The 27,786-nt window shown below is 40.2% G+C and overlaps 1 protein-coding gene and 1 long non-coding RNA gene across 2 annotated transcripts; one reads left to right on the top strand and one right to left on the bottom strand.

Moving 5' to 3' along the window:
- LOC122141434 lies at positions 1-2,054 on the bottom strand. Its single transcript, XM_042748888.1, has 2 exons — positions 756-2,054; positions 1-676 (listed from the first exon to the last, which is right to left on the bottom strand). Exons 1-2 carry the CDS (start codon positions 1,101-1,103, stop codon positions 218-220), a joined length of 807 nt encoding a protein of 268 aa, XP_042604822.1. The 5' UTR covers positions 1,104-2,054; the 3' UTR covers positions 1-217.
- Positions 2,055-22,286: 20,232 nt separating this feature from the next.
- LOC109099806 lies at positions 22,287-22,909 on the top strand. The gene is made up of 2 exons (XR_006157834.1): positions 22,287-22,604; positions 22,734-22,909. It is a non-coding gene; the product is annotated as an uncharacterized LOC109099806 (long non-coding RNA).
- Positions 22,910-27,786: the final 4,877 nt, after the last annotated feature.

Raw genomic sequence — 27,786 nt, 5'->3', positions numbered from 1 at the left:
ACGAGGCCTGTGTGTGTATGAGAGAGAGAGAGAGTGAGAGAGAGTAAGCATTGAGGTTTGTCCAGAGGGCAATTATGGTGACCAGACGGTATGTGTGTGAGAGATAAAGTGCATGAAAGTGAGTGTGTGTGAGAGAGACAGTTTATGAGAGAGGGAGTGTGTGTGTGTGTGTGTGAGAGAGAGAGAGAGCGAGAGAGAGAGAGAGAGAGAATGTGATTCAAGGCCAAATCTTGCAGATTTCTTTCCAAACTTCCGTCTTAATCTCCTTGTGCCGTTTTGTCAGTGGTACGGGCTCAGGGATGAGGCCTATTATATCCATGGGTTGGTACCAGATGACATCGTCTCTCAGTGGCCAATAAAAGCGATTGATCCCAATACCGGTCATTGTTTTCACTTGAGCACCACTGTATAACTCAACATCCTGAATAATACCTGGGTACACATCTCCATCATACACCACTGCACACCACTGACCAATAAGACCCTCATGCAAGTCCAAAATTGGTTGAAGACCTTGATCTTGAGATGTGACAGGAAGTGTACTGGTTGTGGGGGTAGCTTCATCCCATGGCTGAAACCTGACCGTTTCTGGTGTGAAACAGTTGCAATCGTTGGGTGCAGAGCAAAAACAACTTGGAATCCTCCATGACATCTGACTTGGAGAATGAGAGTTGATCTGCAAGGAGATTAATAAGAGTCTGTCAGAGCATTCAATTAGTCATAACTTGTGTTAAGAAACAACAGCAAGACCATACCTGATGAATTTTCATCTTGCCACGAATTGTCTGTAATTCAGATGGAACGTGAACATCCATTGCCTCAATGGCATCTGGCTCAATATAGAACACCTCTGTGGCAGACTTTTGCTGCTTAAGCTCCTCAAGCAGTACTCGTGCATCTGGAATGTCCTTCCCTCTTGCAATAAGATCATCCGCTCTTCTCTTCACCGCCGCTCCAATCCCATCAGCTGGGCCTTTGCCGTGGCCAGCCTCTAAGAAAGTCCAGGTCACCCTTTTCCAACCCATTTGGTAAGGAACATTGGTGAGGAGGAAAAAGTTTTTTTTTTGAGCGATATTGTGTCGTTGGTCCGTCACTGACCACATGAAATGTGGTGGCAGTGGGATGTTGTTCTCTCAAGTAAGTTAGCACTTGGGTTAGATGTGCCCATACTGCTGAGGGATCGTAGCGAAAAGAAGAGCTGATTGAGCATAATGACTTTATATCCTTCCAGGTGTAGGCCACACCAGTATGGAGTGAGACCTGGTGATGCGAATCTCCAAAATGTACCGCCTGGACTTCACTGTTGTACTTGCACTGTAAGTTCTCTGCAAATATGCAGAATGACCTCGTCCTCTCTCAAGTTTTCCTTTAGGCCATGGAGAGCTGCATACTGATGCCTGTTGTATACACATGCTTTCCAAGTTTTTGTTTTAGATCTGTTGAAAAGTCTTCTAGTAAAGTATGCAGTGTGCCCTCTAGTTTCTCCTTAACAGTGAGATGAACTGTGATTTTCTCTTTAGTTCCATCTTTCTTTTTCTTCTCTCTCTCCTCAGCTTTTGCCTTCTATGTGTGCCAAAATGTCTGTGCCCCAGGGTCAAAGGCCGAGATCTGCAATTCTTTCTCCACACAGTTGGGACATTCTCTGTACATACACTCCTTGGTGTATGGTGAACAGCACAGAGAGACAACCAAATCTTCAATTTTACTGCTGTTGATCACTTTGTGCTGCAGCAGTTTGTCTCCCATTAACTGCATATTGGCATGCGTCTTGCATATGCATGTTTCTCTGTCCTTAATTGTGGGCTTTATAATCCAAAAAGGACGTTTCTTGCAGAACTCACTGTAAGAAATATGTATGTCAGGATACTCCTTCTTAAATTTCTCATGAAGTATTTCCATGGGTTCATTAAGGAATCTCTTCTGTTTTTTCATTTTTTTCTGTGTTTTTTCTGTGTCAGTGCTGCTGACCACTTTTCATTATTTCTCATTCTCTTGGCTGAGAAGCCAAATTCTGTTCTAGCAATTTTCAGTAGGCGATACTTCTTGAGGATCTTTCCTGCCATTATTTTCGAAATAAGTTGTTTTTCTCTCTCGGAGGACAGATTTTCATATCTGTCTCTCAGCTCAGCAAGAAGAGCATTATGGAAAACCAAAGTTCTTCTTAGAGTGTGTGGTGGTGTTGCCATCTGCTTTTTTGACTTGGCATTTGGGGAGTCAGCCTGCTTCACTTTCTTCATTAATCGGTCATACCGTTTGCGGTACATCTCGGACTTCTGCAGAGCCTTCCCAAGCATAGCTTTGCTTTTATACAATGCTGCATAAACTTTTGAACGGTTTCTTAGAACCTTTTTCCTTCCCCTTTGTTTTTGACTTAAATGTTGGGCAGAGGGTGATGGTGAGGTTGGTGAGGGTGGTGTGAGAGGTGGATTAACATCATGTTCTGGCTGGACAGAATCTGGAGAGTTTGGTGGTGTAGTGGTAGAAAGGTAGGCCTGTAACTTAAGACCTTTGTTCATCTTCTCCCGATAATTTCTTTGATTGGTTCTCCATTGTCTCCTTCTTTTGCATTGTTCACGCTTTGACAAATCTGCAATTGGCTTTACAACCCCTCTTTCTTTTTTCTTTATGTATCTCTCCCTGTCTCTCTTCAGTCGCTCTTAATATTTGACAGGGTCCTCTTTTAGTCTGTCCCTATAGGACTGAGACCTTTCTCCAGATGACTTCCGCTGCATCTTAAAAATAGATGAAAAGGCATTTCAACAAATATATATTTGAATAAATACATTAGCATTGTACATTTCAATAAATAAAATATTCATATGTAGCCACTCAATCTATGAATTGCACCTTGTAAGCATAAATGTCATTTCCACCTCACCTTTGTCATTTCCACCCAAGAAGGTAATGTGGTGGAAATGACAATCCTACAGTATTTTGTAAAAAAAATCCAAGCTAGTATTATAGATTAGCTATGAATTGGTAGCAAGCATTGCATGCATGCAAAATACATCTACTTGTGTTAAAAAATAAATTTATTTACAAACTCATTTGATGTTACGCCATGTTTAGAAATGACATACAATAAAAATATTTTCATTTCAAGCAATATTTACCTTAAGTTTTCTTCTCCAAGTTGCTGAAGAAATTTAAAATCTCCTCCATGTCAGACATGTGCTGTGGTGTCATTGTTCATCTCCATAGAAACTACCCAAACAATCCTTCAAAAAAACTTTTTAAAGGAACATTACAGCGTTGTGGTGGAAATGACGGCAATACTGTGGGACAACTACATTTTGTATATAAAATCACATTAATTGTTGTCTGACCTTAAAAAACTCAATTATATTTTGATTCTTTTACTGATACTTTATTCAGTCATATTAAAAAAAAAAATAGATAAATCATTTTTTTACACTTCTTTTTCATTATTGAAGATCAGAAGTCTGGGTGTGGGACAAGCACAAAACAGCAATATTTGCATGTATAATGACGTTTAAAAAGGTGAAAAAATCATTATAGACTACCGGTAAAAAGTTCCTAAAGTACTTTCATTGTAAATTTGACTATTAAAGTGTGAATTTTTAAAAATTAAATGTTTTTTATAAAATATGATCAAAGGGCATGAAAGTGCCCATAGTCTAAGAATTGCCCAGCAATAGGGATGCACCGATGCATCGGCTGAACATCGGTAACAGCTGATATTTGCCTCGTTAACTGCCATCGGCCATTGGGAAATAAAAATGACATTCGCCGATGTCTGATGATTATGTGTGTCATGAACGCTGTGCTCAGGAGAAACTTATTTTCCCTCTTTTTATTTGGGCGGGGGGAGATACCGTGTCCGAGACGGGAGAGGGCGCCCGCGCATGCTCCGTCCTCAGTAACTTAGATCAAACAAAGAAGATGGCGGTCGTGTGGCAATATTTTACAGTTTCAGAGAAAGATCAGTGTTTTGCAGTTTGCAATACGTGTTCCATTGAAATTTCAAGAGGGGGGGCTGTTAGAAAGTCATTTAACACAACAAATCTCATTGGACATTTGAAAAGCAGGCACGAGGCGGTGTACGGCGATTACCTGCAAGCTGACCAAAAATGGAAAAATGAAGCCGCCAAGAAAGCGCAAACCCCCGGTAAGACTCAGACTTCAATTGACACGGCATTTGAGAAAGCCAAACAGCTGCCTCCAGACAGTGCCAAAGCGAAACAAATAACAAACAAGGTGATGGAGTTCATCGATTTAGCCGGCGTCACTTTGCGGAGGTCTGTCTCCCCGAAATCCACAACATTGTGGCCACGCACATTCATGAGCTACTGGCTTGCGACATCGCTGCAATCAGTTTCACCACAGATATATGGAGTTCAGATGTAAGCCCTGTGAGCATGCTTAGCCTCACGGCACAGTGGATTGATAAGGACTTCAATCTGGTGAAGGCAGTGTTGCACTCCCGGGAGTTCGCAGGTACCCACTCAGCATCTGCTATCTCGGAGGCATTTGAGAAAATGTTCCAGGCGTGGAAAATCGACAAAACCATGCATGCTGTCGTGAGAGATAATGCTAGGAATATGACGAAAGCTATGATGGACAGTGGTCTGGCTAGTTTTGGCTGCATGGCGCACCCACTGCAACTGGCAATTCATGACGGTGTTTTTAGCCAGCGCAGCCTCACGGATGTTGTGGCTATTTGCAGAAAAATCGTCGGCCACTTTAAACACTCACCCCTCACATATTCACGTCTCCAGGCTGTGCAGATCCAGTTGGGAATGAAACCAAAAAGGGTACAGCAAGATGTTTCCACTCGCTGGAATAGTACATTTTATATGATGGAGAGCTTGCTGGAACAAAAGCGTGCACTTGCTACATATGCCGCAGACTACGACCTCCCGGCCACTCTCAGTGCGCACCAGTGGCAATTAATTGAAAACTTTATAACACTCCTCTTCCCGTTTGAACATTTGACGAGAGAAGTTAGCTCATCAGAAGCATCAGCTGCAGATGTCATCCCCTCTGTGACAGCCCTGAGACGTCTTCTGAGTAAGCAGGCTGACACAGACCACGGCGTTAAAACAACAAAGACTCATTATTAGAGGCTGTAAATAGACGCTTCGATCAAATCCAGTACGATCCCATGTTCTGCATTGCCACCTATTTGGACCCCAGATACAAGGATCGTTACTTTGATGAGGATGTTAAACAACGCGCTCGAGAGATACTTGAGGCACACCTGTTGCCTGCTGCCGGTGCGGAGGATTGGACGCGCGATGGAGAGCACGCACATCACACAGAGCGCAAGAGGCAACGATTCGACAGAGCAGGGCCCTCCCTGCATGATGTGTTTGAGGAGATTCTGGAAGAAAATGGACCAGAGAGGAGAGAGCGCACTCTGTTATTGGAGAAATAACCACCTGCGTTTTCCCGAACTCGCACAAATGGCACGCAAATACCTTAGTGCGCCATGCACCAGCACCGAGAGTGAGCGGTTATTCAGCTCTGTGTCTCATGTCTTGGATGAAAAGAGAAATAGGCTTTGCTGTGACAAGGCAGAGATGCTTATCTTTGTAAAGAAAAACATGCATCTTATTAAGAAGTAGGCCAGAGACAGCAGGTGACTTATGTGTCATTAGTGATCAGAAGTGGAGGTACTGTTTTTGTTTTATAAGATGCCCCATGTTCCAGCCTGTGACTTAAAAAACACAATAATTTATTATTCATTATAAAAAAAAAACAAGAAAAAAAACACCACTAATTATTTTATTAATTAATAACAATTTATTTTAATAGCATAATTTATTTATTTAGAAACTTGTTTTTGCATTTACACTTGATGTATTTTTTTTATTTATCAGAAAAAAATGTTTTATTGGGCCATGAAAATAATCTCATTGAGTAAGTTTTTGTTTATTAGGCTAAAACCACTCAAATAATTTTGTTGGGCAATGTATTGAAACAATCTTTTCATTGATTAGTTAGCAGTCAATGTTTTTGAATGTTATTTTTCAGAAAAGTAAAGAACTTGTCATAAATAAGGTTATAACTAATGTCAACCAGAAAGTGACATTAAAGGTTGTTTTTGTTTCATAAATTGGTCTGATTGAATTTGCGCTCATTCTAGGATAGTATGATCAAGAGCTGAAAGACTTGTATGTTTCCGTGGCACAAAAGAAGAAATAAATAACAAAAAGAAAAAACATCGGCATTGGCATCGGCCATCGGCCAAGATGTTATGTTAAACATCGGTATCGGCCCAGAATTTCCCAATCGGTGCATCCCTACCCAGCAATGTTAAAAGTAGGGATGCACCGAATTTTCGGCTGCTGAAAATCATCGGCCAAAAGAGAAATACGAGCCGAAAATATAAATATACTTATAAATATGGCCCCAACCCGCCCAGCAGTGTTCAGCGCACAGGTTTCACTCTCCTCGTCATTGTGCGGTTTGATGCTCCACTCAGTATTCCACTCTATGAATGTGCTTGTGTACCACTCATGCTCACCGGAAAAGCAAAGTCCCCTCAAATAACACAATTGCAGGAAATTTCTATTCAGTATACTTGTTCCTGTTTGCAGCAGTCCTAAAGTGACAGAACAATAGGTCTGCTTTTTATACTTAAAGGGTAACAAGAACAAAGGAAAGTTAAAAACAAATGAACAAACAAAAAATCTGGATCTCTATGTCTGCCATGCAAATCAACTGTTCCTGCTCATCTCCAGACTGGATCTCTTTTCTCCACTTTCACTAACTGCAGATTCAATTATTAGATCTGTCAGCATAAATATTTTTATACTTAGATTTTTTTAGGGGGGATCAAACAGTAACACCGTGTGTCCAAAAAAGACATGACGCAATAAAAAGTATCTTTTCCATGCAGTTTTTGTCGTGAACACCTGCGACAGCAACACGTGAGAATAAGCCACACAGAATTCTATTTTAGGAATGTTTTTTTATTTTCTGCGACATCGCGGCAGGAACAACATACAAAATATGACAGTAATAATCTCAGGTAATGATTCTGTGCTTTATGTAAGCAAAATAATTTTCAAACTCCAACCAAAAACAAAAATTTTCATGAAAAACAATTCATTAAAAGAAGTGAATATTTTTTCCAAAAATAAGAATAATGGTTTTAATCTGTCACATTCCATGAAAGCATGAAACACAGTTTCTCTTTTTGAACAAAAAGGACAATCAGACAAAACTTCATGATTAATAACAGAAATAAAAGCACTTACTGCAATGGCGCCATGAAGAAGTCTCCACTGCATATCCCCTGACCTTTTGGGTAACGGTGGCTTATACAGTGACCTCCATTCAGGTTTCACACTCTCTTCTATACCCAATATTTTATGCCAAGGTGTGTCAACTTTTCCATTCAGAACCTTTTTATTGAAAACTTTAACACATATCTTATAAAAAGCCTTGCCAGTTGCTGTCAAAAAGTCCAAACACAAAAATTTTTCACCATCCAAAAAAGGTCCCTTACAACCCTCTAATTTGGGTAACAACGTAAAAAGAGGGAAACAGTCATGTAAAATGGGAGCATCTATTATTCCATTAGTGTCCAATAACAGTCTTTTTTCTTCATCATTGACCAGTGACTTCCAACTCATTAGCATCCGTTCAACAGTCCGCATAGACTTGATCTTTAAGCAGGAAGCCACTTCTTCTGTAATTTTAAAGTCCACTCCGGCAATGCGAATCAGAAGTCCCAAAGTGAAGATTTTTGAATTTAACAATAGCGCATTAAGTCCATGAAAGGATGAATTGTCCTTCGTTAAATCAAAACGGGCTCCATTTATTAAAGGCTCTTCCAAAAGCCAGTGGATAGAAGGTGTCATCTCATTCCTCCGTAAATCGAAAAGATTCCACACTTTAAAAAGATTTTCATAAAACACTGGCAATTTGCTCACATTCAATTTGAGAGGATCCATTAAAAACAAAGATTTATCCAACCCCACCCCTATAACGCTGTGTAATATGGAGCACGCAACAGCCCGCCATCCATTTTCTAACGACCCATACAGAAATCTTTGTAAGAATTGCAAACGAAAAGCTGCAATTCTACTTTTCAGTTGTACCAACCCATGGCCACCTTCCTCTTTAGGTAAAAACAACACACCCTGTTGTACCCAATGCAAGTTGTCCCAGAAAAAATTGACCATGATGCCCTGAATTTCAACTAGAAGTTTTGAAGAAGGATCCAAACAGGCCAGCCTATGCCAAAGACTGGAGGCTACTAAATTATTCATAATTAAAACTCTCCCTTTATATGACATCTTTGGTACTAGCCATTTCCATTTTTCAAGTTTTCCTTTTACCTTATCAAGAACCCCTTCCCAATTTTTCTGAAGGAATGTTTCATCTCCTAAGTACACTCCCAAATACTTAAACCCACCTGTTCCCCAATTCAGGCCATCAGGCAATTTTGGTTTCCTTTTTAACCAGTTTCCAGTTAAAAGCGCCTCACTCTTATTCCAATTTTTGCTGATGATAAAGCTTTAAAATCCTCTAGAACTTCCATTAACACATGTATATCATTTTGTCCGTCAATTAAAACCACCACATCATCAGCGTAAGCAGATAAAATTATATTGTTTTTACAAACAGGTAAATTCAAACCACAAACTTTTTCTCTTAGTTGCTGCAACAAGGGTTCTATAGCAAGTGAATATAACATTCCAGACAATGAGCAACCTTGTCTTATACCCCTACAAACCTTAAAAGGAGTGCATAAGCCACAGTTTATTTTGAGTACACTTTCAACGTCACCATAAAGTACTTTCACTTTTTTCAATAAAATCCTGACAAATTCCAAAAGCTTCTAAGGTTCTCCACAAATAAGGATGTTCAACCCTATCAAAAGCCTTTTCTTGATCCAGTGAAACAAGTCCAATATTTATACCGAGCAACTTGGAGACATCAAAAATATCCCGCATGAGGGTAATATTATCAAAAATAGACCTACCCGGAACACAATAAGTCTGATCTGAATGCACGACCTGATCTATTACCTTCCTTAACCTATTAAATATTCACGTATTTCTGCATGACTAGTTAAAATATTTCCTGTCTCAGAACGTAAAGCATGCAAAAAACGTTTTTGCCCATTTTTTTCAAAACTAAAAAAATATTTAGATGGTGCATCCATCTGTTCAAGACTTAAAAAACGAGAACGAATCAGAGCTCCTTGTGTTTTCAACCCCAGCAGGTCTGCTAAATGTGTTTTTCTATTCAAAATCATTTCTGTATAATTTTGATTACTCGCTGCATCAGCTAAGTTCTGCAGTTTAATTATCTCTGTCTCCAAGGCTTTCATAGAATTATCTAACTCTGTGGTGACATTGCAAGTGTACTGTTGACAAAACTGTCTTATTTGTACCTTTCCAAAATCCCACCACTGCTTTAAATCTTGAAACAAACCTTTTTCCTTTTTAAACTCTTCCCAAAATACCTTAAAGACCTCCTTAAAATCCTTAAGATTTTACACAATAGATTTGTGTTAAAATGCCAATAAGCACTCCGAGACTTAATTTGATTTAGAAAGAAAGAACACACAACCATATGATGGTCAGAAAAACTAACTGGAGAAATAACACAGCTTTTAAAAATACCCAACTGATGGTTAAAACTATAAAAGCGATCTAATCTTGCAAGAGACAGAAAATTATCACAAGCATGAGCCCATGTATACTGTCTCTGTCCATCATGAAAATGCCTCCAAATATCACACAGATCATTCATGTTTATGACCTTAATAAGACGTTCACGAGAAGGCATGTGAGGCTCAATATGATTCCTGTCAATATGACTTTCTGTGCAATTAAAGTCACCACCTAAAAATAGATATTCTTCAGTATTACAATTTTGTAACATTCCTAGTGTACCTAGGAACAACAATCTTTCCAATGCTGATGTTGGAGCATAAACACAGATAAAAAGTAAAACATATTTTTCAAAAATTGCTCATATTTTTAAGAGTCTTCCTTTCACAATCTCATCAACTTGATATGAAACTGGACAAAAGCTTTTTGAAAATAAAATTGCTACACCACCGCTAAGTGTGGTGTTGTGACTTAGAACAGAAAAACCATCCCATTCCTGCATCCAGTCAGCAGCATTTTTAACATCACTGTGTGTCTCTTGAATAAAAGCAACATCTATTTTTTTCTGCTTAATAACTTCAAACAATTCAGTTCTTTTTTTGCTATTTCTTTCAAAAATCAAATACAAACATCAAACACACACAAAAGTAAAAAACAAAAGTAAAAAAAAAGACAGACTGCTTTGAATCATATTCATGGAATTAAACTTTTTCACTGCCATCAGTCAAATCCATGTTAAGTTTCCTCACTATTTTCTTTAACCGATACACTTCTTTATTTCAAAAACGCCCTTCAGCCATAAAACATTTAGTTTTTTCCACAAACTGTCCTACATCTGGGAAATACTCATTAACTAAAACTCCTCTCTTATTTTTCTTTGACTTAAGGAACAGTTTAATATCATCTACATCATAATCGCGGCTTGAAAACTCACTCTGTGACAGTACAACACTTGAGTCAGATAACTCACTATCACTCTCTGAGTCGATCTGATCAGAGGCACCTTCAAGATCCATTTTCTTCAAATGCCGAAAATCACAAACCTTGTCTGACTTCTTCCTTTTCAATGGCACCTTAGGGTGCTTTCACACCTGCCTCATTCAGTTCGGTTGAATCGTACCAGAGTTCGTTTCCCCCTTTGGTGCGGTTCATTTGGGCAGGTGTGAAACCAGCAATCGCACTCGGGTGCACACCAAAGGCGGACCAAACAAGCGTACCGAGACCTGCTTGAAGAGGTGGTCTCGGTACGTTTTCAAACGAACTCTGGAGCGGTTTGTTTGTGGTGAGAACGTGATCCGACCTCGAACAGACCCAACTGCAAAAAGTACTGATCCGTAGTCAGCTGTGCTGTGCATTATGGGATGAGGAAGTGTTTGTTGACAGTTTGCACTTTAGCATGGCAGCTCGTGGATTAATGCATGCCTCCGCTTGAAGTTACGAGCAATGCCCGCTCACCGTTTGCAGTGCATTAGAACGTTGTTTTCAAGCCGCATCCGCACTTCATTATAGAAATGTATTGTTTGCATATTGTAGTGTATACAAACAATGTAATAGATTATGGCCAGGGACAAAACCAGCCCGCGCAGTCGTCTCTCCATAGTTGTGTTGTCTCCGTGTTGTTTGCGGCTTTTCCTCTTATGTTGGAATTTTCCCGCACGTAAATTCTGACCAATCGAAAAGCAGTTTAGGAAATACGTCATCTCCAATGAGTGATGTGGATGTTGTCATGTGACTGCATTTTGGTTCGTTTCAACTTGTTCGGACCAAAGCAATCAGTGTGGTGTGAAAGGGAACCAAAAAAGCTGAAAAATGCTACAATGTCTAATTGTTTGCCCTTGGTTCGGACCAAATGAACCGAACTAGAGATGTGAAAGCACCCCAAAACACTGTTTGTTCCATATCAGTTTCATTAGGCCCACCATCAGCCTCCCGAACATCCCCCAATATCAGTTTCCACAACTCTTTTATCGCTTGACTCACCTTTGTCTCCCTCGTCTTCAACCTCTTTTGTACTTTGGATATCCTCCTGCACTGAAACCACTGTGTTCTCCGCAGTCCCAGCACTATGAGCGCCATCAGGTTCGCTCACCTGTGCCACCGCTGCTTCCACCTCGGCTGCTTCATCGGCTGGCGGCTCACCGCCGTTAGCTGCGCCTCCCGCACTAGCCGTTCCTTGTTTGTTGGGACAGGCTCGGGTCAGATGGCCGACCTTACCACAGCCGTAGCATTTAAACCTGTCGGTGGTTATAAACACCACATAGTCAAAATCATCCACTCGGAAATTCAGCGCAAGGTCTAGGTCATTGTTCACAATCATGTAAACTGAGCGTCTGAAAGACACAACATGTTTCAGTAGAGGAGAAATACCACCAATTGGAATTTTTTTAAACGAGGAGACCACTTTTCCATGGCGAGACAATGCTTGCGTTAATACATCGTCACTAATAAATGGCGGTACGTTCGAGAGAGTGACTCTTTTTGACGATAATGAAAGTAGTAAAACAGGGGTAAGAACGCCATCAATTACAATTCCTCTCTGAACTAACTCGTTAGCCTTTTCTACTGTACTTAAAAAGATAACGATAGCACTATTCATCCTCGAGGCAGACAATACGTTCTTATTTCCCACAACTTCACCCACAGCTAAACAACAGCTCTCCACGCTCACAGCAGACGCCACTTTTACACCGTGACGACGCGTGAGTGAGCTCAAGACCCGCACACCTGCATCCGCCATGCTTCCCCACACCCCAAACCACCCCCTACAAAAACAATAAAAACCAAAAAAGAAAAAGATCCAAAAATGACACACACACACAAAAAAAAAACCCAAAGAAAGAAAAAAAAAGAAAGAGAAAAAACAACTCAAACACGAGAGCCACCACTCACGCTCACTCGCCACGCTCACTCACTCCCAGTATGCAATGCACAGAGAGAGAGAGAGAGAGAGAGAGAGAGGGAGCTTGTGTTAGGCTAACGTACCTTTATGCGTCTCTAAACACTCTTCTGCTGCAGCGTCTCTAAACAGCGCTGTTATTACATCGCTAGTGAGAAATGTCATGTGAAGCCTTTAAGTTGCTACACTGTATAGGCTAACTGATAAAATCGTCAGGGCAGCCCTGACAACACCTTTTTTGTGCAAACTGCGTGACCGTTATTACGGTTTTACTATGTGAAGTGATATGGAACTGTAGAGAGCTGCCTGGAACTACGTTCGCCGTACGTTTCCCAGAAAATAATTGCACACCTCAGAACGTTCGTCAGCCAATCAGATTCAAGCATTCAACGGCCCGTAGTATAATCAATGTTAAACATGTCTAATGCGAGTTTGAATATTATTTTGCGTGGTCTTTATAGCCATAGTGAAAGCAACAATAGATATTTTACCTCAGACCATATGCCGCACTCTGCATCAAATTGGTCTTCATGGCTGTCATCCCAGAAGGAAGCCTCTTCTAAAGATGATGCACAAGAAAGCCCGCAACAGTTTGCTGAATTCAATTCAATTTCAATTCAAGTTTATTTGTATAGCGCTTTTTACGATACAAATCATTGCAAAGCAACAGAAAATTAAGTTTCTACAATATTTAGTAGTAGCTTATAAGTGGTGACTGTCAGTTTATGTGCATATGACAGGAATTTTCAGAAAAAATAATACAAGACGTAGTCAACCAGACGATGAACACTATTAACAGCAATTATTATATGATGCAATCACACTTATAGCAATATTTGTTAGTTCTGTATGTTGTTTCAGGGTTAGCATCATCTGAGGTCCTCTGAGGGGTTGGCATCATCTCTTCTCAGGTGTTCTGGATCCAGACTGGAGCTTGTGTAAATCCCGTGGCAAAACAGAGAAACAAATAGAGACATAATTAGCATAGCTGCTGTTCCAACAAAGTAAAATTAATTAGTTTAACCCAAGCTAAAGAATAATAATGTGCATTTGATCAGATACAACTGCATTCACAAATTATGAGATGCATTATTCGAATGCTTGGCGAAAGAGATGTGTTTTTAATCTAGATTTAAAGAGAGAGAGAGTGTGTCTGAACTCTAAACATTATCAGGAAGGCTATTCCATAGTTTGGGAGCCAAATGCGAAAAAGCTCTACATCCTTTAGTGGACTTTGCTATCCTAGGAACTACCAAAAGTCCAGCGTTTTATGACCTTAGGGAGCGTGATGGATTGTAGCATGGTATAAGGCTAGTTAGGTATGCAAGAGCTAAACCATTTAGGGACTTATAGGTAAGTAATAATAATTTGTAACTGATACGGAACTTAATAGGTAGCCAGTGCAGAGACTGTAAAATTGGGGTAATATGATCATATTTTCTTGACCTGGTAAGGAATCTAGCCGCTGTATTTTGGACTACCTGTAGCTTGTTTATTGAAGATGCACGACAACCACCTAGCAGTGCATTACAATAGACAAGTCTAGAGGTCATGAATGCATGAACAAGCTTTTCTGCATCAGAAACAAGTAACATGTTTCGTAACTTGGCAGTGATTCTAAGATGGAAGAATGCTGTTTTTGTAGCGTTAAATATGGTTTTCAAAAGATAAGTTGCTGTCTAATGTAACACTCAAATTTTTGACTGTAGAGGAAGTAACAGTACATCCGTCTAGTTGCAAACTGTAGTCTACTAGATTCTGTGTACTGTTTTTTGGTCCAATAAGTAATATCTCTATCTTATCTGAATGTAATAGGAGAAAATTATTGGTCATCCAATCTTTTACATTTTTAACACACTCTGTTAACTTAGATAATTTAGAAGTTTCATCTGGTCTCGTTGAAATATATAGTTGAGTATCATCAGCATAACAGTGGAAACTAATCCTGTATATTCTAATAATATCACCAAGGGACAACATGTATATTGAAAATAGCAGAGGACCTAGGACAGATCCTTGTGGCACTCCATATTTTACTGGTGATAAATGAGATGACTCCCCATTTAAATAAACAAAATGCTAGCTATCGGACAGGAAGGATCTGAACCATCTTGGAGCCCTTGAATACCTGTATAATTTTGTAATCAATCTATGAGTATGTTATGATCTATGGTGTCGAACGCAGCACTAAGATCAAGTAAAACTAGCAATGAGATGCAGCCTTGATCTGACGCAAGAAGCAAGTAATTAGTGCAGTTTCTGTGCTATGGTGGAGCCTGAAACCTGACTGAAATTCTTAATACAGATCAGTTTTTTGCAGGAAGGAGCACAATTGAGCAGACACAAATTTTTCTAAAAATTTTGACATAAATGGAAGATTTAAAATGGGCCTATAATTTGCCAGTTCACTAGGATCTAGTTAATAAGAGGCTTAATAACTGCCAGCTTGAATGGTTTTTCGGATGTGACCTAAAGATAACGACAAGTTAATAATATTGAGAAGCGGTTCTTCGGCTACAGGTAACAATTCTTTCAGTAATTTAGTGGGTACAGGATCTAATAAACATGTTGTTGGTTTAGATACATTTATTTAGCTCTTCCTGTCCTATAGTTGTAAAGCATTGCAGTTTATCTTTGGGTGCGATGGATGAAACTGAAGTATTAAGCGCTGTAGAATCTACATTTGTTATTATATTTCTAATGTTATCTATTTTATCAGTGAAGAAATTCATAAAGTCATCACTATTAAACGTTGATGTAATATTTGAATCAGGTGGCATCTCGTTATTTGTTAATTTAGCCACTGTGCTAAATAAAAACCTTGGATTGTTTGGGTGATTTTCAATGAGTTTGTGGATATGCTCGGTCTTTTTTTAGGGCCTGTCCATAGCTGGACATACTGTTTTTCTACGCAATTCTAAAAACTTCCAAGTTAGTTTTTCTCCATTTGCGCCCAAGACTACGAGTTTCTTTCTTGAGAGAGTGAGTATTACTGTTATACCATGGCACAATACGTTTTTCTAACCTTTTTCAATTTGATGGGGGCAACAGCTTCTAATGTATTAGAGAAAACAGTGCCCATGTTGCCAGTCATTTTGTCTAGTTCATGTGTATTTTTGGGTACACATAACAGCTGAGATAAATCAGGCAGGTTATTTGCGAATCTGTCTTTGGTGGCTGGAACAATAGTTCTGCCCAGACGGTAACACTGGGCCATATAGTTAATATCAGTGATATGCAACATGCACGATACAAGGAAATGGTCGGTAACATCATCACTTTGAGGTACGATATCTATATCAGTAAGATCGATTCCATGCGATATAATTAAATCTAGTGTATGATTAAAATGATGAGTGGGCCGGTGACATTTTGCTTTACTCCAAAACAGTTTATTAGGTCAGTAAACACAAGTCCTAGTGCATCATTTGTATTATCAACGTGAATATTAAAATCTCAGACAATTAGCGCTTTATCAACTGTAACCAAAATGTCTGAGAGAAAATCTGCAAATTCTTTTAAACGGCCCTGTTGGTCTATACACAGTAGCCAGAGCAAGAGATACAATAGATTTCTGACAGTGTAACATTAAGCAGAAGTATTTCGAAAAAGTTAAACCTGTATCCTGTTTTCTGGGTAACATTGAGAATATCACTATATATTGTTGCAACACCTCCCCTACGACGAGTCTGATGGGGCTCATGCTTATAAAAGTAGTTTGGTGGAGTAGACTCATTTAGACCAATATAATCAATTGGGTTTAGCCAGGTTTCAGTCAAGCAGAGTACATCAAAACTATTATCTGTGATCATTTCTTTTACAATAACTGCTTTGGGTGTGAGTAATCTAATGTTTATGAGCCCAAACTTTAAAAATTGTTTTTGTTCATTTATTTAACATTTTTTCTGGTTTAATCACGATATGATTTTTTTCTAGAGCCTACATTAAATTTATATTTTGACCCCACTACAGGTCCTTCTCAAAAAATTAGCATATTGTGAAAAAGTTCATTATTTTCCATAATGTAATGATAAAAATTAAACTTTCATATATTTTAGATTCATTGCACACCAACTGAAATATTTCAGGTCTTTTTATTGTTTTAATACTGATGATTTTGGCATACAGCTCATGAAAACCCAAAATTCCTATCTCAAAAAATTAGCATATCATGAAAAGGTTCTCTAAACGAGCTATTAACCTAATCATCTGAATCAACTAATTAACTCTAAACACCTGCAAAAGATTCCTGAGGCTTTTAAAAACTCCCAGCCTGGTTCATTACTCAAAACCGCAATCATGGGTAAGACTGCGGACCTGACTGCTGTCCAGAAGGCCATCATTGACACCCTCAAGCGAGAGGGTAAGACACAGAAAGAAATTTCTGAACAAATAGGCTGTTCCCAGAGTGCTGTATCAAGGCACCTCAGTGGGAAGTCTGTGGGAAGGAAAAAGTGTGGCAAAAAACGCTGCACAACGAGAAGAGGTGACCGGACCCTGAGGAAGATTGTGGAAAAGGACCGATTCCAGACCTTGGGGGACCTGCGGAAGCAGTGGACTGAGTCTGGAGTAGAAACATCCAGAGCCACCGTGCACAGGCATGTGCTTTTGAACCAGAAACAGCGGCAGAAGCGCCTGACCTGGGCTACAGAGAAGCAGCACTGGACTGTTGCTCAGTGGTCCAAAGTACTTTTTTTTCGGATGAAAGCAAATTTTGCATGTCATTCGGAAATCAAGGTGCCAGAGTCTGGAGGAAGACTGGGGAGAAGGAAATGCCAAAATGCCTGAAGTCCAGTGTCAAGTACCCACAGTCAGTGAAGGTCTGGGGTGCCATGTCAGCTGCTGGTGTTGGTCCACTGTGTTTTATCAAGGGCAGGGTCAATGCAGCTAGCTATCATGAGATTTTGGAGCACTTCATGCTTCCATCTGCTGAAAAGCTTTATGGAGATGAAGATTTCGTTTTTCAGCACGACCTGGCACCTGCTCACAGTGCCAAAACCACTGGTAAATAGTTTACTGACCATGGTATTACTGTGCTCAATTGGCCTGCCAACTCTCCTGACCTGAACCCCATAGAGAATCTGTGGGATATTGTGAAGAGAAAGTTGAGAGACGCAAGAGCCCAACACTCTGGATGAGCTTAAGGCTGCTATCGAAGCATCCTGGGCCTCCATAACACCTCAGCAGTGCCACAGGCTGATTGCCTCCATGCCATGCCACATTGAAGCAGTCATTTCTGCAAAAGGATTCCCGACCAAGTATTGAGTGCATAACTTAACATAATTATTTGAAGGTTGACTTTTTTTTGTATTAAAAACACTTTTCTTTTATTGGTCGGATGAAATATGCTAATTTTTTGAGATAGGAATTTTGGGTTTTCATGAGCTGTATGCCAAAATCATCAGTATTAAAACAATAAAAGACCTGAAATATATTTTAGTTGGTGTGCAATGAATCTAAAATATATGAAAGTTTAATTTTTATCATTACATTATGGAAAATAATGAACTTTTTCACAATATGCAAATTTTTTGAGAAGGACCTGTATTCGGGGAACAGTGAATAGATTGGACAGCACAAGTACTTCTATAATTTAAGCGGGTAGAACAAAAGTCATCATAGTAGTTATTTGAGAATTGGCTTACTAGTCATATGGAGCGAAGTGTCCTGGAGATGTTGTCCGAGAGAAGTTCCACTCTGACTCTGCTGGGGTGCAGGCCATCAGCGCGAAAAAGCCTAGAATGCTCCAAGAAAAGATTCCAATTATTAACAAATAGCAGTTTCTGTTCTTCACACCATGACAATAACCATTCATTTAAAGCAAAAAGTCTACTGAACCTTTCGTGTCCTCATCGCTACATGGGTCGATACAGTGGTCCTGACATGATGATCATAGCCGTGGGCATCGTGCTGCGCATCGTCTCGATCAGGCACCTGAAGTCCCTCTTCAGTGTCTCCGTCTGCTGCAGCGTGGTGTCGTTAAACCCGGCGTGAAGCACGACCGCTTTGGGGCTCTCGTCGGCCTTCAGGATCACGGGTATCTGCGCAGAAACATCAAGAACACGAGCACCAGGGAAACAGTGAGTCTCCGACGATCACAGTGTCGCGTTCCGTCTCGCGGAGGGGAGCGAATCGGTTCTGGGTGGAGATCTCGAAGACCGGAGGAGGAGAAGTTGTTGCCCAGGACCTGGCACGCATCCTCCGCTGTGGATGCACCCAGGGTCCGTGGTGTCCTGGCGTCGGAGTGAAGGACATCTTGGAAGATCGTGTCCTGGGTGCACTGGGCCTGTGCAGAGAAACACACAGAGTAGAAGTTTTGAGACTGTTAGCAGCACGCTGTATACTTACCCCGGACTTGTGAGCATCAGCCCAGGAGGTTTCCAGCGCAGCTCTCCGCTCTCTCAGCTGGGCCTGCCTCACCTCCAGGTCGCCAATCTGCTTCTCTAGGCCTCCAGCACCGAATGCAGCTCGAACGTGTCCTCACCTAGACTCAAAGGTAGACATACATCCTCCATTAAAGCAAGTAACAGTGAGTAAATCAATGGTAATGTGTGTGAATAGAGTATTAGCAATGCAAGCGGGATTTGCGGCAACCACGCTGGCGATGCCAATGGGCTATAAGCTAAATAGCTGACTCGGAAAATCAAAATAAAACTAGTGATTTTTTTTGTTGTAGAATACGATAGAGGATTCACACGTTATAGAAACGAAAATGATGGTGTATAGAATAGATTTTTAAGATAAAAAATAGTCCATAAAAAAATAACATGATGGAGCTCAAACTCAATACACACGGAAGACAAGCAGACTAAGGAAATGGATTACTGGAAAGACTTATTTGGTTCAGATGGTGTCAAGCGTGTGTGGCGGCAACCAGGTGAGGAGTACAAAGACAAGTGTGTCTTGCCTACAGTCAAGCATGGTGGTGGGAGTGTCATGGTCTGGGGCTGAATGAGTGCTGCTGGCACTGGAGCTACATGTACTGTGACATACTGAAGCAGAGCAGGATCCCCTCCCTACAGAGACTGGGCCGCAGGGCAGTATTCCAACATGATAACGACTCTCCAAGACGACCCCGGTAAAGGTGATGGACTGGCCAAGCATGTCTCCAGGCGTAAACCCTATTGAGCATCTGTGGGGAGGAGCGCAAGGTCTCTAACATCCACCAGCTATGTGATGTCATCATGGAGGAGTGGAAGAGGACTGAGGGTTAAGGCAGTGCTGGAAAATAATGGTGGCCACACAAAATTTTGACACTTTGGGCCCAATTTGGACATTTTCACTTAGAGGTGTACTCACTTTTGTGGCCAGCGGTTTAGACATTAATGGCTGTGTGTTGAGTTATTTTAAGGGGACAGCAAATGTACACTGTTATACAAGCTGTACACTCACTACTTTACATTGTAGCAAAGTGTCATTTCTTCAGTGTTGTCACATGAAAAGATATAATAAAATATTTACAAAAATGTGAGGGGTGTACTCACTTCTGTGAGATACTGTATATATATTTATCGAAGTGGTGGTTGGCCTTCTGTACCAAAAAATGCCAGGGCAGATTTTTTTTTCCCAGTTCAGCCCTGTATATAATTATCGATATCTTTGTTCCTATAAGTCACATGAAATACAGATGCAGCTCAATAAATTAGAATGTTGTGGTAAAGTTCAATTATTTCAGTAATTCAGCTCAAATTGTGAAACTCATCATTTAAATAAATTCAGTGCACACAGACTGAAGTAGTTTAAGTCTTTGGTTCTTTTAACTGTGATGATTTTGGCTCACATTTAACAAAAACCCACCAATTCACTATCTCAACAAATTACAATACTTCATAAGACCAATAATAAAAACATTTTTAGTGAATTGTTGGTCTTCTGGAAAGTATGTTCATTTACTGTACATGTACTCAATACTTGGTAGGGGCTCCTTTTGCTTTAATTACTGCCCCCATTCGGCATGGTATTGAGGTGATCAGTTTGTGGCACTGCTGAGGTGGTATGGAAGCCCAGGTTTCTTTGACACTGGCCTTCAGCTCATCTGCATTTTTTGGTCTCTTGTTTCTCATTTTCCTCTTGACAATACCCCATAGATTCTCTCTGGGGTTCAGGGGCCTCATTTATAAACGTTGCGTACGCACAAAAGAAGGCGTACGCCACTCTCTACGCAATAATTGATATTTATAAAAAAGCAAACTTGACGGGAAAATGTGCGGTCCTTCACGCAAGCTCTGACCCAGGCGTACGCACAAAAACGGGTGAAATGAGAAATGGCGACACCGTCAGCAGATGGAAGAAACACGTGAAAGTGAAAGTGAAAATGACAATACTGCCTCTCATAAATAACATGAAGACTTCACAAAGCAAGTCTTACAATTAACAGCCTACACGAACACCCATTTGATCGATCAGCAGTGAAACAAACAAAAAAAATCAAACGAAAATTACAACAGAAATTCAAATGAACACATATTTGCAAAAAGAAAAGTGAAATATGTTCTGCAATATTGGCATGTTGTGCAATTCATCCTCATAAATAATATACTTAACAGAACGAAATAATGTACAAAACTGATATTCTCGTCAATGTGTCCGTCTGGCGGAGCAGATATAGTTGCAATTAGATAGACAGATAGATAGATAATTAAGGAGATATATAGATAGATAGATAGATAGATAGATAGATAGATAGATAGATAGATAGATAGATAAATAGATAGATGTATTAATTGTCCACTGGGGAAAGTTGTTTTCATAGTAAAACATTTCTTCATAAGCTACGGAATTATGGTATTCATGCATATGCCTTTAGTTTGTTTTATTTTTGATAAAACTATGTATGGCGTATGTCTAAACCATTCAGAAAGCAACAAGAAATTACATTTGCGCTGAACAATTTCCCATTTCCACGTCGATTATTACCCACATCTGTAGCTTGTCAGATGCAATTAAATGGATGGAAATAAAATGCCCCATCACAATGCGTAATGACGCACAATGGCTGATCTTGCACTCTTAGAAGATGTGGCAAATGGAAGAATTCGGAGTGAATGCATCTTTAGACAGCAAGAAGACTTGCTGGCAAACGAGGACGAGTGGCTTATGAGCCGGTTCCGACTTCCTCGAGCCGTCCTGTTGGACCTCTGCGGGCTTTTGGGCCCGGCGTTACAGAGGAGCACTCGGAGGAACCACGCCGTGCCAGTCCTACTTCAAGTCCTAACAACACTAGGATTCCTGGCGACTGGCACTTTTCAGAGGGAATTGGCTGACAGGTCAGGAATATCTCAGCCGACCCTTAGCCGGGTAATGCCAGACGTGTTAAAAGGCATAATAGCTTCGTCCCATGATTCCATAAAGTTTCCCATACACAGCGGGTGAACAGGCAAACAAGAAAGCTCAATTTGCAGCTATGTATGGTTTCCCAAATGTCATCGGTGCTATTGACTGCACTCATGTTGCCATAAGGGCACCGAACGTTAATGAAAATACTTTCATTAATAGAAAGCATTTTCATTCAATCAATGTCCAAATTATTTGTGATGCAGACATGTTGCTCACTAATGTAGTAGCTCGGTGGCCTGGGTCAACCCATGACTCATTTATTTTAAGACACAGCAGTGTTGGACGCAGACTCGAGGCTGGTGCTATACGTGATGGCTGGCTTCTAGGTACGTTTGATTATAGACATTCACATTTTAATGTACTTCAATGTCTTAACCCTTTCACTATCCTTGCAGGGGACAGTGGATATCCCCTCAAACAGTGGCTGCTTACGCCTTTCCTCAGCCCACATAGTGCAGAGGAAAGGCACTACAACATGTGCCACAGCCGAGCTTGCGCTATAGTGGAGCGCACCATCGGCCTGTTTAAGGGCAGATGGCGCTGCCTCGACTGCACTGGAGGGAGGTTATTGTACACGCCTGAAAAGGTGTGCCAAATCATGCTGGCATGTGCTGTGCTACACAATGTGGCACAGCTTAAATACGTGCCTCTACCCCCTGGCGCCGATTGCTGTGTTGGCCCCGACCCTGAACCCCATCCCCACGCATGTGAGCCAAATGCTGCTGCTGTGCGCCAGCGTTTGGAAGTGATGCGTCGCTTGTAAAGAACAACAAAAGGTGTGGAAAATATTATTTATTCAAGAATTCCCTCATCGTGCAGTTTATTTCAGTCAGGGCAGTCTTGATTTCGCCCAACTCCTTGGCCACCTCTCTGATTGAACTAATGACTTCCCTCTGCATTTCAAGGACTGCATCGGTGAGGACACGTCCACTGCTGGAGGGTTGAGAGCCGCGTGCCGTGGAGACGCTGGGTCCAGACGGCTGCTCAGCTGCAGCATCGTAACCACTGGCCCCGCTGGAACACCCAGCAACTGAAATAAAATTGTTCTATATTAATAAACTGTAATTGTGTAGCCTGCATACATGTGACTTGACTGCATTCATTTTACTTATTTCTCTTACCTGTGTCACCCGGTGCATCTGGCGCATTAGTGTACCCCTCCGCCTCAGTCACCACTCCACTTAATAGGGATTCCCCAATAATTGCCGCCAGTCTCTCATCAAGAGGGGTCAGCTCCGGTGTCCCCTTTCCCCCACCCGTGGCAGACACACTCTGGCGATGGAGCGCTAGACGTTTTTTTGCCTCGACTTTGATGTCCGACCATTTCTTTTTTATTTCGGCCACGGTCCGAGGTTGTGAGGCTACAGCATTTACGGCGTCTGCCACCGTTTGCCACTCAAGTGCCTTTTTGGCATTAGTAATGCCCACACTGTGCCCTCCAAACAACATTTTTCTCCTCTTTTCCACCTCGCCAACGATAACTTCTACTTCACATTGAGTGAAGTTACGTTTTTTTTGATTTCCTCTATGTGTTTGCCATGATTTCGCAATCAATGAATATTAACTTGTGGGCGTTTCACGGACTATTTATGGGCAACTATGGGCGTGTCATGAAGCCGCAAAAGCTGCGCTACATTTAGAATTGATTGTGATTTATTAAGGGAAAAAATCCGTAGGATGTGCGTGCGCACGGTTTTATAAATCCGAATATTTCTGTGCGTACGCACGTCCTATGTTTCATCCGTACGCCACTTCTGACGCAAATCCTACGCAAAGTTTTATAAATGAGGCCCCAGGTCTGGTGAGTTTGCTGGCCAGTCAAGCACACCAACACCATGGTCATTTAATCAACTTTTGGTGCTTTTGGCAGTGTGGGCAAGTGCCAAATCCTGCTGGAAAATGAGCTGGTCTTCAAAAAGCTGGTCAGCAGAAGGAAGCATGAAGTGCTCCAAAATTTCTTGGTAAACGGGTGCAGTGACTTTGGTTTTCAAAAAACACAATGGACCAACACCAGCAGATGACATTGCACCCCAAATCATCACAGACTGTGGAAACTTAACACTGGACTTCAGGCAACTTGGGCTATGAGCTTCTCCACCCTTCCTCCAGACTCTAGGACCTTGGTTTCCAAATGAAATACAAAACTTGCTCTCATCTGAAAAGAGGACTTTGGACCAATGGCAACAGTCCATTTCTTCTTCTCCTTAGCCCAGGTAAAATGCCTCAGGAGTGGCTTAACAAGAGGAATACGACAACTGTAGCCAAATTCCTTGACACGTCTGTGTGTGGTGGCTCTTGATGCCTTGACCCCAGCCTCAGTGCATTTCTTGTTAAGTTCTCTAAAATTCTTGAATCTAGTTTGCTTGGCAATCCTCACAAGGCTGCGGTTCTCTCGGTTGGTTGTGCATCTTTTTCTACCACACTTTTTCGTTCTACTCAACTTTCTGTTAACATGCTTGGATACAGCGCTCTGTGAACAGCCAGCTTATTGGCAATGAATTTTTGTGACTTACACTCCTTGTGAAGGGTGTCAATGATTGTCAGAGACCATTTTGAAGGCTCAGGAAACCTTTGCAGGTGTTTTGAGTTGATTAGCTGACTGGCATGTCATCATATTCTAATTTGTTGAGATAGTGAATTGGTGGGTTTTTGTTAAATGTGAGCCAAAATCATCACAATTAAAAGAACCAAAGACTTAAACTACTTCAGTCTGTATGCATAGAATTTATTTAATACATGAGTTTCACAATTGAGTTGAATTACTGAAATAAATTAACTTTTCCTCGACATTCTAATTTATTGAGAAGCACCTGTATATCTGATTCTGTTACATAGAAGTGAATAAAAATAACATATTGATATTTGATATTAAGGTAACACTTTACAATAAGGTTACATTAGTGTATAAACTAACATGAACAATGAACAAAACAGTTTTTACAGTATTTGTTAATCTTTCTTAATGTTAATGATAATACAGTCGATCACTGTTAGTTCATGTTAATTCAGAGTGCATTAACTGTTAACAAGAACAACTTTTGATTTTAAATGCATTAGTAAATGTTGAAATTAACATTAACAAAAATTAATTAATGCTGAAGAACTTTTGTCCATTCTTAGCTCGTTAACTAAAGTAGTTAACTAATTTACTTTAAGTTACTTTAAAAGTGTGGTAATTTTATTGACATGTGTGTTTTTTTTTTAAATTCAGTATCACTAAAATTTAGTTAAATTAAAAAGTATAACAAAATTACTTTATATTATTTACTAAAATAATAAAAAATAATTACAAAGCTTTTTTTTGATTATGGTTTTCGGGTGCATCCAGAATTTTCTGATTTGGACCAGAATTTTCTTTTTAACAAACTAACCAGAATTTTTTTTTTTACAAATTAACTTTTTAACCCATTTATTTATTCATTTGCAATTTTTTTAACACATTCATAATAAAATTGAATAATTACATCAATATATTTAAAATAATTTTTGGGCCCTTTCAGTTTCTATAAAACTTTTAGCTGTTTCAACAGAAGCCACTAGGTGACACTCATGGTCCTTAATGATTTCTAACCACTTGACCTGACACAAACTGAGATCCCTTTTTAAAACTGAAAACATTATACAAATGATATAGATGTCTTTTAAACAATTACAAACAGGGTATAGATTGCTTTTGACATCAGCACAAACACATGGTATAACACCAGACATGGGAGCCGGACACATTTATTCCTATTCCTGTTTGGAAAATAATGGAGCATATTAAAAAGAATTTACTAATATCTAAATGCTGAATGATAAAAATTAAACTTTCATATATTTTAGATTCATTGCAAACCAACTGAAATATTTCAGGTCTTTTATTGTTTTAATACTGATGATTTTGGCATACAGCTCATGAAAACCCAAAATTCCTATCTCAAAAAATTAGCATATCATGAAAAGGTTCTCTAAACGAGCTATTAACCTAATCATCTGAATCAACTAATTAACTCTAAACACCTGCAAAAGATTCCTGAAGCTTTTAAAAACTCCCAGCCTGGTTCATTACTCAAAACCGCAATCATGGGTAAGACTGCCGACCTGACTGCTGTCCAGAAGGCCATCATTGACACCCTCAAGCGAGAGGGTAAGACACAGAAAGCAATTTCTGAACGAATAGGCTGTTCCCAGAGTGCTGTATCAAGGCACCTCAGTGGGAAGTCGGTGGGAAGGAAAAAGTGTGGCAAAAAACGCTGCACAACGAGAAGAGGTGACCGGACCCTGAGGAAGATTGTGGAGCAGGACCGATTCCAGATCTTGGGGGACCTGCGGAAGCAGTGGACTGAGTCTGGAGTAGAAACATCCAGAGCCACCGTGCACAGGCGTGTGCAGGAAATGGGCTACAGGGAAGCAGCACTGGACTGTTGCTCAGTGGTCCAAAGTACTTTTTTTCGGATGAAAGCAAATTTTGCATGTCATTCGGAAATCAAGGTGCCAGAGTCTGGAGGAAGACTGGGGAGAAGGAAATGCCAAAATGCCTGAAGTCCAGTGTCAAGTACCCACAGTCAGTGATGGTCTGGGGTGCCATGTCAGCTGCTGGTGTTGGTCCACTGTGTTTTATCAAGGGCAGGGTCAATACAGCTAGCTATCAGGAGATTTTGGAGCACTTCATGCTTCCATCTGCTGAAAAGCTTTATGGAGATGAAGATTTCGTTTTTCAGCATGAACTGGCACCTGCTCACAGTGCCAAAACCACTGGTAAATGGTTTACTGACCATGGTATTCCTGTGCTCAATTGGCCTGCCAACTCTCCTGACCTGAACCCCATAGAGAATCTGTGGGATATTGTGAAGAGAAAGTTGAGAGACGCAAGACCCAACACTCTGGATGAGCTTAAGGCCGCTATCGAAGCATCCTGGGCCTCCATAACACCTCAGCAGTGCCACAGGCTGATTGCCTCCATGCCACGCCGCATTGAAGCAGTCATTTCTGCAAAAGGATTCCCGACCAAGTATTGAGTGCATAACTGAACATAATTATTTGAAGGTTGACTTTTTTTGTATTAAAAACACTTTTCTTTTATTGGTCGGATGAAATATGCTAATTTTTTGAGATAGGAATTTTGGGTTTTCATGAGCTGTATGCCAAAATCATCAGTATTAAAAACAATAAAAGACCTGAAATATTTCAGTTGGTGTGCAATGAATCTAAAATATATGAAAGTTTAATTTTTATCATTACATTATGGAAAATAATGAACTTTTTCACAATATGCTAATTTTTTGCGAAGGACCTGTATGTGTATGTGATAAAAAAAAAGTTAGATCAGATTTTGATAGATTGAATGCATCATGGACAAATTAATACGAGGTTAATGGGGCAACTCACCCCCACATCCCTTACCAAAAAGTAGTATACTTCAAGTTTATTTTATTAAGTATACTTAAGTAAAGTTAAAGTATATTTAGACTTTTTGTAAGTATAAGTCAAGTATACTTAAATGTCATTTTAAGTATATTTCTGAGGAGTACATAAAGTCCATTTCTGAGAAGTACATAAAAAGTAAACTAAAAGCATACTTTCTTATTTTTAGTTTAAAAGAAGTATACTAATAGCACACTTGAATAAACTTCTTTTTCGTAAGGGATGGCCAGTCACAGCAGGTTCTGCTTATCAGAGTTCAGCAAATAGTTGCCTCACTTTCCGTTGACTGTTTGGAGGTGAACTTTACCTTCAGTTTACTCAGTTTGGATAAAACATTGATCTGTTAGTGCTGACCACTCGCTTTTAACACCCCCACAATTAAAAGACGACAAAAAACAAACAAACAACAACTTTGTTTTATTTTGTATTTTATGAATATCACCACTTTTGTGCCCCAAACTTGTTGACAATGCACCCCAGTCTTTGAAACAATCATTGCATGGATTTATGTATGATTGTATGCTTGTATGTGTTTTTAGTGGTAATCAATAT

This window comes from Cyprinus carpio, chromosome B22 (genome assembly GCF_018340385.1).
Source record: "Cyprinus carpio isolate SPL01 chromosome B22, ASM1834038v1, whole genome shotgun sequence".
NCBI classification, from domain to species: Eukaryota; Metazoa; Chordata; class Actinopteri; order Cypriniformes; family Cyprinidae; genus Cyprinus; species Cyprinus carpio.
The sequence above is the reverse complement of the archived record's forward strand: the minus strand, read 5'-3'. Positions and strand labels throughout refer to the sequence as shown.